Raw genomic sequence first — 12,013 nt, 5'->3', positions numbered from 1 at the left:
TTAACTTATATACGCGCAATTATAAAGGACATTTGCTCGTTTATTGAGGTAATGTTAAGTATGTAAGCTAAGGCTGAGCCTGTTATCAAATCCATAGAGATGTGTTATGACACAAACTCGTGTGTGTAGGCTAATAATATATGAACAAATATATCTTACGTGTTATATGGACATATACATGGTCACATATTGGGGCTAGGCACCAAAGTGATGTAGCCTACTTCTTGTAGAAGTAAGGAACCTTAATGGTAAAAGCAAGGACAAGGTTGTTAATGTGGAAGCAGAAGTTGAAGTGATCCCGACCTGGCTATGGACCAGAGCTAATAGTAAAACACTACATTCTCTCAAACTTTCTTACCCGGGTATACAGATTAATTATTATATTTTCAACGGGTTCCTTGAACTTCCTTCCTATAATTGGTCAATGAATCACTCAATATGTCATCATACAGGGAAATATGACTTCGACTTAGTCGTTATTGGTGGTGGCTCAGGAGGGCTTGCCTGTTCCAAAGAAGGTGAGTTTATTATCTTTGTCCAGCTTTGTTCATTTTACAAAATTGTTCAGTCTCATATGTTGTCAAGAAGTCTGATGTCTAACTTTCACTCTTATTTATATTTTAGTGCTGTACATGCATCAGCCATTTTTGAGAGCCCATGCTATATTCAGCTATAGTGTGGATTTTCGTCTTATACAAACATTAAATTCCTATTGACAATGAATGGAGAATGTATGTCATATGTGGACGAGCAAATTGGCTTTTTTTGTCCTACACAAAATTCCCATTGACAATGAATAGATGATGTACTGTACAATGATAAGAGCGCCCCTCAATTCATATTGTCTCTATTCTATCTAAGTATTCAGTGTACCTGAAATTGACAGATATATCAAAACCTTGGCAGTCTTAACTTTATCATAGTATATTATATCTGTGATGGTGCCACCATTTGCAAGAGCTGTGCTTAAAGAACTTAAAAATCAAAAACAAAAGTATGGTTACATTACAGTACTCTGCTGACACAAGACACTGTATTTTGCTTCCATGTTTCCAGCTGCACAGTTGGGACAACAAGTTGCCGTTTTAGATTATGTGGAGCCATCTGTGAAAGGTAAAAGAACCTGTCCCTGCATTAAATCCACACTGCTGTATCTTCTAGTTTATATAAATATATTTCCCTTTTGCCTTATGCATTTTGCATATATGTTTTCCCCTTTTTTACTGTCTTTATATGATGATTTCCTGTTTGTTTTTAAGTTTTTATAAAAGTGTATATTTGTATGTCGTTAAATGTACTGATGAATTGAAAATGGTGGACCCTATTGTAAACAAGTTTTAGTGTGCTTTATCATGGTTTTGTCCACAAAATAACAGTTTTTGTATTGACTGATTTACATACTACAGTCTACATACTGTGAAATAAAAAATTCAATCAATCAATCAACCAACCAACCAACGAATTTCAAAGCCTCTCATTGTGGACTAGTAATAACTAGTGATATACATTTTCTCCAGGTACTAAGTGGGGTCTTGGTGGGACATGTGTCAACGTTGGCTGTATTCCTAAGAAGCTCATGCACCAGGCTGCTCTGCTTGGATCAGCAGTCAAAGATGCTAAGAAGTATGGCTGGCAGATACCTGGTCCAATCTCCCATGACTGGTAAGTCTTTGGTGACCTTCACACCAGAAAGCTTTACTGCCATTAAAACGAATCTTGCTGCACATTGTCGGAAGGTGTGCTTCGTTTGGCAGATGTGAAGCATCATTCGAATCCTAATGCGCATCAAAGAACCGCATTCTACTCCGACCAAAAACGGGGGTTTCGCTTCACTTCCAATCGCACTTGATTACGATTCTGTGCAGGTGTGAATGCAATCCGCAGCAAATAAAGGAAATGAAGCAAACAATGTGGTGGGTGAGGAGCTAAACACAGTTGGAGACGGAGAAGGCATATTTTACGCAGCGCAAAGATGTCCCGTTACCGTGGATAGACGTGGTCGAATGAGGAGACCGAAGCCCATGGTCGAAATGAGGATGAGACGAGTATTAATCAATTGCTTAAGGAAACACATAAAAACAATGCAGTGTAGCCTACAGAATATTTTGTCCGTCTGTCTGTGCGTGCCGTAAACATGGAGTGCTGTCACTGTGTGGGGACTTAGGCCAGGGACTTTCTCTGTCTGTGCGCTCTATGCCCAGAGAGAGAGGGAGAGAGAGTGAGAGAGTCCCCCCGACGGCACAAAACATGCACGTTATGAGTATAATTTTAACACCATAGATTTCACTGTGTAGGGTGTAGGCTATAGTTTATGAATTGAACACATTGATAAATTTCCCTGCTGCGTTTCCTTGCTGCGCTTGACGCAGCCAGTGTGAAGGCAAACCGCAGCAAATTAAATATGCAAGAATCCCAACTTCTCCGCTCATTGTCTCCACCAGGCCGAAGGCATGTGGGGAGAGTATGTTTTGCACTCCGTCCGTCCGTCCGTGTGTGTGTCCGTCCGTCCGTCCGTCCGTCCGTCCGTTAGCAGCTAATCTCGGCCACCGTTAACCCGGTCGATGCCACATTTTGCACACACACTCCCTGGATGCCAACGATGAACCTCTGCCCCAAACTTTCCAGAACGGCCTGTTATAGCGCCACCAGGAGGCCGCTTTGTGCAAAACAAGTTTTTGCACAGTACACCTACAGATTTTGTCCAAACATCACGCAAATTGGTACACAGTCTCTCTACAGCCATTCAACGAAACCGCTCTTTCAGATTTCTCACACTCCATCCTGATTGGTTAAGATTGGCTTCCAAAGTTCACAGGAGTGCTCAGTTTCAAACAAAATGCTGCAAATCATGAACACATCGCGTGAAATTGTGCACCCACATTCCCACTAGGCCGAGGACAAAATGCCACATGAACAATTTCAACTCAGCCTCAAGGTGGCGCTATAACTGGCCAAAAAGTGTTTTTACCTCTAACTGCACGGATCTGTGGATAACTTTGTATGCCAACTCCCTAGAGGCCAAGGAAAAATCTTTGTCTGGAATTTTTCACATCTGCTCTTTAGAGCGCCACCAGGAGGCCGACATATGTAAAACACATTTTCTATTATTACTCCTTCAGATTTTATCCAAATTTCACGCAAATCGGTACACATCATCTCCATAGTCATGTGATCAAGACAGGTTTGTTTGATTTCTCATATTCCATCCTGATTGGCCACGATTGGCTCCTACAGTTTTCAGGAGTAGCAAATGGCCACAACTCTTCAACGCAGCGTCCGATTGCGATGAAACTGTGCATGCATATTCCCACTAGGCTGAGGAAGAATCCTGGTGGAGACCTGTGCCGATTGTTTAGAATCTGATCTCAGGTCCCGAAGTGTGTTTCCTCGTATACATCGACGTCCTATACGCGCTATATGTTGACGATTTTGAATTTGAAATCCTGAAAAAAAAACAGGAACAATTTTTCTTTGTTTTGGACATGTGAGGTTTCAGGCTGACAGACACAGAGACGATATTTACTCAAGTATACTTGAGTAAATATCTAATTAGGCTACCATTTTGAGGTATAGCCTTTGTGTTTGCTTTACTTTAGTACTTCCATTTTGGTTCCCACATCGAGATTTAAAGGTTTTATGACATTCATTGTCTCCACCAGGCCGAAGGCATGGGGAGAGAGTATGTTTTGCACTCCGTCCGTCCGTCCGTGTGTGTGTGTGTGTGTGTGTGTGTGTGTGTGTGTGTGTGTGTGTGTGTGTGTCCGTCCGTTAGCAGCTAATCTCGGCCACCGTTAACCCGGTCGATGCCAAATTTTGCACACACACTCCCTGGATGCCAACGATGAACCTCTGCCCCAAACTTTCCAGAACGGCCTGTTATAGCGCCACCAGGAGGCCGCTTTGTGCAAAACAAGTTTTTGCACAGCACACCTACAGATTTTGTCCAAACATCACGCAAATTGGTACACAGTCTCTCTAGAGCCATTCAACCAAACCAGTCTTTCAGATTTCTCAGACTCCATCCTGATTGGCTTCCAAAGTTCACAGGAGTGCTCAGTTTCAAACAAAATGCTGCAAATCATGAACACATCGCGTGATTTCCGTGAAATTGTGCACCCACATTCCCACTAGGCCGAGGACAAAATGCCACATGAACAATTTCAACTCAGCCTCAAGGTGGCGCTATAACTGGCCGAAAAGTGTTTTTACCTCTAACTGCACGGATCTGTGGATAACCTGGTGGAGACCTGTGCCCAGAAGGGCACTTTTTCTAGTTTAATTTAATTTATAAGCGATTTTGGGATTATCTTTGTAGATTGAAAAAATATTGGGGGTCCTTTGCTCTTGGCATGAAAATGTTTGAGAACCACTGCTCTAAAACAATATTAGACAAAGTTTGAGCCACAAACACATTGCTCTCTCTCTTCTCCTTTTGTATAAATTAAATAGGCCTATTCATGATTCTGCTTATAGAGAAGTAGCCTATGTTAGTTTGTTTTATGGAAACAGTTGTTTGTGTTGAATGTGCTAATTGCACAGAATTATTCAAGAGAGAAAATGGGCAAGCCATAAAATAATGCACATTGCACTTGTCTTTTCATACGTGGAAAAAAGGTAAATAAAAAAAGTAACATTCAATGTTGTCAAACCTGATCGGAGCATCTCTACAATACAGCGTTTTCTTTCAGTTCATCATTGAATTTAGAGCAAAAAAGGTTTTGCGATTAATTGCGATTAATCGCGCGATTAACTACACAAATCATGCGATTAATCGCGATTAAAAATTTTAATCGCCTGACAGCACTAATATATATATATATATAGGCCTACAGCTTTTGTACCCCAAAAAATGACGTCATCTTGTCCCCCACGCCACACGTCTCATATTTTGCCATCGACAATGAAAGGAGAAATTAGGTCAAATGTCCGCCAAATATAAAGTTGTGCAACAGGCATTCTGATTGGCCAGTATGGTGCATGATGATGTACGGTGATAAGAGCGCCCCCTCCCTTCACACGGGTGAAGAAACAGGACCGACCGCTGGCCAACAACCAACTCTAAATAACAACACTGGCTCTCTTCTCATCTTTGCATTGACATTGTGCTAATGATTCTGATTCTGCATCCTTAACCCATTCTGACCTGAGATCAGATTCATACGAGGTTTCCACTGGACACACACACTGGTCTGATGAACCCATTCTGACCTGAGATCAGATTCATACGAGGTTTCCACTGGACACACACACACTGGTCTGATTAACCCATTCTGACCTGAGATCAGATTCATACGAGGTTTCCACTGGACACACACACTGGTCTGATTAACCCATTCTGACCTGAGATCAGATTCATACGAGGTTTCCACTGGACACACACTGGTCTGATGAATTAACCCATTCTGACCTGAGATCAGATCCATACGAGGTTTCCACTGGACACACACACACTGGTCTGATTAACCCATTCTGACCTGAGATCAGATCCATACGAGGTTTCCACTGGACACACACACACTGGTCTGATGAACCCATTCTGACCTGAGATCAGATTCATACGAGGTTTCCACTGGACACACACTGGTCTGATGAACCCATTCTGACCTGAGATCAGATTCTAAAAATGTCAGTCGTTCTTCGATTTAAAGAAAATAGCAGACCTACAAGCTCGTAGCACGCCACCAAGTGGCGCGCTACGAGTGTAGGTCTGCTATTTTTCAATAGCTAAAGCATAACATGATGCTAACACCAAAATGGGTTCCCGTTCAAAATGGGTTAATACATTACAGGGGCACTGTTAAAGGGTGACGTAACAATTACATCATCAACATGTCATCATTACGTCATCTCCTTGTCTATATTAACTACTGCAGGGGAGCATTTCCTTCCTGCATTGTAATTTGTGCAGAAATGGCCAGAAGGATCTTTCGAGTTAATTGGCAGTTTAGTAGAAGAAAACCCCGTGCCATCTTTCTAAGTGCTTCATTGGCGACCATCCTTTTGACTGCTTTCCTGCTTTACGAGTCGGGGCCACGTCACGGAGTACCAGGAGAATACCCTCCGCCGATGATGCCTGAGGAGTCCCTGCCGTACCCTCCACCGATGATGCCTGAGGAGTCCCTGCCGGTCTGCTCGGCTCTCATCCGCGGAGAGCTTGTGGGAAAGGAAGACGAGATTGCTCAACTTCTACCACCTCAGCAGAGGCTGTCGGAGGAGTTTTATCGTAGCGCGACAAAGGACTGCCAAGCATACAAGGTCACGAGAGGCTTCACCGCCGCGCCACTCAGCGCAGAGGAGCGAGACTTCCCCATCGCCTACTCCATGTCGATTCACGGCGACGTGGAGATGTTTGAGCGTCTCCTGCGCGCCGTGTACCACCCGCAGAACGTCTACTGTGTGCACGTGGACAGGAAGTCGGCGGAGGCGTTCCAGGAAGCCGTGACGGCGATCGTGTCCTGTTTCCCCAACGTGTTCGTCGCCAGCAAACTAGAGAGCGTGTCCTGGGGAACGTGGTCCATCGCACAGGCCCAGTTAAACTGCATGGACGACCTGCTGAAGTCACCCGTCCAGTGGAAGTATCTGCTCAACACGTGCGGCACGGACCTCCCCATCAAGACCAACGCGGAAATGGTCCAGGCGATGAAGGTGCTCAACGGGCAGAACAGTTTGGAGTCCCACGACGTGCCGGACAGAAAGAAGGCCCGCTGGCAGTACCATCACGAAGTCAACAATGACAACGATTACATCAATACCATCACCAATACGGGAATCAGGAAGACACCCCCACCAATCCCTATGTTCACAGGCAGCAGTTACTTTGTGGTCACCAGAGAATTTGTGAAACACGTGCTGGAGGACAAACAGGCTCAGGACTTCATGGAGTGGAGCAAGGACACGTTTGCCCCAGAAGAACAACTTTGGGCCAGTCTGAACAGGCTGAGCTCCGTGCCCGGGTCGGAGCCGGCCAACCCAAAGTACGACCGCTCTGACATGACCGCCATCGCTCGCCTGCAGCACTGGGGCAATCATGAGGGTGATGTACCCGCCCCGTACCCTCCATGCCAGGGGACACTCAGAAGAGAAGTGTGTGTGTACGGGAGCGGCGACCTCCGCTGGTTGTTTCAACCCCTGCACCACCAGCTCATGGCGAACAAGTTTGATCCACAGGTGGACGACACTGCCATTAGATGTGTCGAGGCAATTATCCGTTTCAAAGCGTTGAATGCTAGTGGTGGCCCGTCCATAGGGGGCGCTGGTTCCCCCCTATGGTTTAATTCACTTGCATAATGGAACAAGACAAGGAAAAAGAAAAGAAAAGCTGGTGATAACTAAGAACTTATAAATACTTTGTGTTGAGATGAGAAGGTTGGTCCCATTGGAAACCTGAGGTGGTCAAATGGTATCTCTATCTTTGGTCTATATTGAGCACGCCAGTCTCACCGCCACACCGGTGTTTCAGCCAGCAATGACACAGGTCTCATAGGGGTAATGAAACAATGGCTACGTTTACATGAAGGGTGATCATTCCGAATAAATACTTCCGAATAAAATACATCCGATGTAATGTTTTTTGCCGCGAGTTTACATGGGAAATGGTCATTCCGAATGAGTGTTTATATGGAGAAGTGATAAAAGACATGATACATGTTAATTCACGTGAAACTACGCCATCTGTTGGACACATAAAATATAGGCAGTTCATTCATTGTGACTTTCAGACGAAAGACGACACTTTGAAATCCCATCATTTCATTCCGCAGTAGTTTTGAGGCTGCTGCTTGGATAGGGACACATACATATTATGTTTACCGTCTTTTTTTCCCTGCTGCGGCTCCCCTTCTCCGTTGGGAAGGTGATCATCTCGTTTTTATGTGTAGCCTACTTTATTATCTACAGCACGGCCAGGGCACGCAACACACTGATTATTATTGTATCGGGTCGCTCGTTATTTTTGAGAGAGAGAGAGAGAGAGTGAGAAAGAGACCGTTTGAACACACACACACACACACACACACACACACACACACACACACACACACAAAATGCACGAAATAACGCGCTCTATGTGCAAACTCCTCGGCGCGCCTTGGATATGAGGCTTATGAGCGCCTTGGAGTTGGAGCGCAATGGAAATGAGCATGCTCAGAAAGACCAGAATTAATTTACATCCGAAGCAGTGTATACATGAGTCCAATTTTCTTTCAATCGCATTGAACATCGGAGTAATCCGGCCAGTGACATCGGAATGGTTTTTAGATCGCATCAAGCGTTTTCATTCGGATGTAAGTTTTTGTAGGTGTTTACATAACAACGTTTAATAGGATTGAACTTCTATTCGGAATGAAAAGGGGATTTAACTGCTCATGTAAACGTAGCCAATGACACAGGTCTCATAGGGGTAATGAAACATTGGCTACGTTTACATGAGCAGTTAAATCCCCTTTTCATTCCGAATAGAAGTTCAATCCTATTAAACGTTGTTATGTAAACACCTACAAAAACTTACATCCGAATGAAAACGCTCGATCCGATCTAAAAACCATTCCGATGTCACTGGCCGGATTACTCCGATGTTCAATGCGATTGAAAGAAAATTGGACTCATGTATACACTGCTTCGGATGTAAATTCATTCTGGTCTTTCTGAGCATGCTCATTTCCATTGCGCTCCAACTCCAAGGCGCTCATAAGCCTCATATCCAAGGCGCGCCGAGGAGTTTGCACATAGAGCGCGTTATTTCGTGCATTTTGTGTGTGTGTGTGTGTGTGTGTGTGTGTGTGTGTGTGTGTGTGTGTGTTCAACGGTCTCTCTCTCACACTCTCTCTCTCTCAAAAATAACGAGCGACCCGATAATAATCAGTGTGTTGCGTGCCCTGGCCGTGCTGTAGATAATAAAGTAGGCTACACATAAAAACGAGATGATCACCTTCCCAGCGGAGAAGGGGAGCAGGTGGGGAAAAAAAGACGGTAAACATAATATGTCCGTCCCTATCCAAGCAGCAGCCTCAAAACTACTGCGGAATGAAATGATGGGATTTCAAAGTGTCGTCTTTCGTCTGAAAGTCACAATGAATGAACTGCCTATATTTTATGTGTCCAACAGATGGCGTAGTTTCACGTGAATTAACATGTATCATGTCTTCTATCACTTCTCCATATAAACACTCATTCGGAATGACCATTTCCCATGTAAACTCGCGGCAAAAAACATTACATCGGATGTATTTTATTCGGAAGTATTTATTCGGAATGATCACCCTTCATGTAAACGTAGCCATTGACACAGGTCTCATAGGGGTAATTAAACAATGACACAGGTCTCATAGGGGTAATGAAACATTGACACAGGTCTCATAGGGGTAATGAAACAATGACACAGGTCTCATAGGGGTAATGAAACATTGACACAGGTCTCATAGGGGTAATGAAACAATGACACAGGTCTCATAGGGGTAATGAAACAATGACACAGGTCTCATAGGGGTAATGAAACAATGACACATGTCTCATAGGGGTAATGAAACAATGACACAGGTCTCATAGGGGTAATGAAACAATGACACAGGTCTCATAGGGGTAATGAAACAATTACACAGGTCTCATAGGGGTAATGAAACAATTACACAGGTCTCATAGGGGTAATGAAACAATGACACAGGTCTCATAGGGGTAATGAAACAATGACACAGGTCTCATAGGGGTAATGAAACATTGACACAGGTCTCATAGGGGTAATTAAGTACAATTGTGAGGTATTTGTACTTTACTTGAGTAAAAGTACTTTTAAGAGTGATGGAAAACGTATTGGAATGTCCTTTCCTTCTTTACACAACCCAGTCTCTCTCTCTCTCTCTTTCCCTCCCTCCCTCTCTCTCCCCCCCCTCTCTCTCCCTCTCTGACTGGCTGAATGTCTCTCTCTCACTCTGGACACACCTAAGCTTCCATGCAAGGCCAGAAGAAGCTGTCTGCCGGCATCTCTTCCGGGTTTTTAGACAGCTGGTGGATGGAAATGAAGCTCCACCCACGCGGCAGAATGCTGCTGGGGCAAGCTTTTCCAGGAATCTGGCCGACACGGCATTCTGCCGCGTGGGTGGAGCTTCATTTCCATCCGCCAGCTGTCTAAAAACATGGAAAAGACACGGCAGACAGCTTATTTTGTCTGGCATGGAATCTTAGGTGTGTTTACACTGTCTCTGTCTCTCTCTCTGTCCACCACTACCATCTGGTGGCAGTACAAGTGAACAGGTGGATTGAAACCGAAGGTTCCACATAGTTCTGAGTTACAATTAAATACAAATACATAAATAAATTAGGGCTGGGACTCGGTAAAACATATTTTGGTATGCAAGTGAATCAATGAGGGGGGCACTAGCCCCTATAAGCTTTTGTCCCCACAAGTCTCAAGATTTTCCATTGACAATGAACAGAGAAATTAGGTCAAAATGTGATCACTTGGTCTTGCTAAAAGTCTGCCCAAAGGAATAGACCTTGAGCCTGACTATACCACAGCACCGTGCAAGTGATGATATCCTCCTTTCAGCTGGACTGTCCAGTGATTGAAACGTCTGAAATACCTGCACCTATACACAAATAAATGCTACTAACATCCAGAAGTTAAATGTCAAGTTCCTAAATGGTGTTTTGGTTATAGGACAGATCGTTTTAAAAGGACGATTTTGTGATGTCATTGCATGGTGACATCATTATTTAGAATAGCTAACGATGACGATACTCAAACTGAACGGCTGTTTGGCATAAACTAACATTGAAGATAAAAGTGAGGGTATAGCAACGTGAAGACGCCAAAAGTGATTGGCCAGAATGACATTGTGATGATTTGATTGGCTGAGCATGGAATGTGATGTATGATGAGGTATGATAAGAGCGCCACTCACTTCACTTGAGTGTGATTTTTAATATCAATTTCTAGCATAAAACTTAGGTCTTAGGGTATACTCAAAATGTCCAGGTTCACATTATGGCAAGTGGACTATCCTCCATAGACCTGGCCAGTGGCCACTTGTTCGCATTGAGTCTACTAATAAATTGCTGTACAAGTTCCAATCTGGTTTCAGAACATCCCACTCCACTGACACATGCCTCCTCTATTTGAGCGACCACATCAAACACGAGGTGGATGCTGGACAATACTGCGGCATGGTCATGCTGGACCTCCAAAAGGCTTTTGACACCATGAACCACTCCATACTGGTTAACAAGCTTAAAGCTATTGGTTTTGATAGCACATCAGCGAGCTGGATGCAATCCTACCTGGAGGGGAGAGAACAGATGGTGGAGGTGAACGGAACACTGTCCCCCCCCCCCCTCCCAGTGAGCTGTGGTGTCCCACAAGGAAGCATACTAGGGTCTTTACTGTTCCTAATATATGTTAACAACATGACATCAGCTTGTGACTGCAACTTGTTCCTGTTCGCAGATGACTCAGCACTGCTGGTCTCGGACAGGAACAAACTGCAGGTTGAAAAGACCCTCAGCTCTGAACAGGGTAGAATCTGCACCTGGCTCGCTGATAACAAACTATCCTTACACCTGGGAAAAACTGAATCCATTCTCTTCGGATCAAATAGTAATCTCAGCAAGGCAGATGGCTTCTTGGTTAGAGTGGGTGACAATATTATCAAACGAATAGATGAAATTACCTACCTAGGTTCCATCCTGGAGGCCAATCTTTCCGGTGATAAAATGGCCACCAACGTAATCAAAAAAGTCAATCAAAGAACAAGATTCCTTTACAGGTTCTCCTCACTGGTCAACAAAAACACCTTGAAGACCTTAACAGGAGTCCTCGTACAAGGTTTCTTTGACTATGCATCCACCTCTTGGTACCACAGCACCTCAAAGGCCCTTAAAACAAGGCTCCAGACGCCTCACCCCCCGAACCCACCTCACCCCTGCCCACTTTGACAGGCTGGGATGGCTTAGGGTCGACGACAGAGTACAGCATCTTGCAATGGGTCTGGTCCACAAGATTCGATACACCACCAAGATACCC

General features: G+C 44.3%; 2 protein-coding genes across 2 annotated transcripts in view; both read left to right on the top strand.

Moving 5' to 3' along the window:
* txnrd2.2 (thioredoxin reductase 2, tandem duplicate 2) overlaps nucleotides 1-12,013 on the top strand; it is a 38,278-nt gene that overhangs the window by 122 nt on the left and 26,143 nt on the right. The window contains exons 2-4 of the mRNA XM_083784927.1: nucleotides 453-518; nucleotides 1,057-1,113; nucleotides 1,518-1,662. Coding sequence (XP_083641053.1) covers nucleotides 453-518; nucleotides 1,057-1,113; nucleotides 1,518-1,662 — 268 coding nt within the window. The remainder of the gene's footprint in view (nucleotides 1-452; nucleotides 519-1,056; nucleotides 1,114-1,517; nucleotides 1,663-12,013) is intronic.
* LOC310872651 (beta-1,3-galactosyl-O-glycosyl-glycoprotein beta-1,6-N-acetylglucosaminyltransferase 3-like) lies at nucleotides 6,070-7,287 on the top strand (the record flags this gene model as incomplete). Its single annotated transcript, XM_083784695.1, has 1 exon — nucleotides 6,070-7,287. One exon carries the CDS (start codon nucleotides 6,070-6,072, stop codon nucleotides 7,285-7,287), a length of 1,218 nt encoding a protein of 405 aa, XP_083640821.1.

This window comes from Protomyctophum parallelum, assembly GCF_964188405.1.
Source record: "Protomyctophum parallelum genome assembly, chromosome: 15".
Classification (NCBI taxonomy): Eukaryota; Metazoa; Chordata; class Actinopteri; order Myctophiformes; family Myctophidae; genus Protomyctophum; species Protomyctophum parallelum.
Note: the sequence above shows the minus strand (reverse complement) of the source record. Positions and strands in the feature narration are given on the sequence as shown.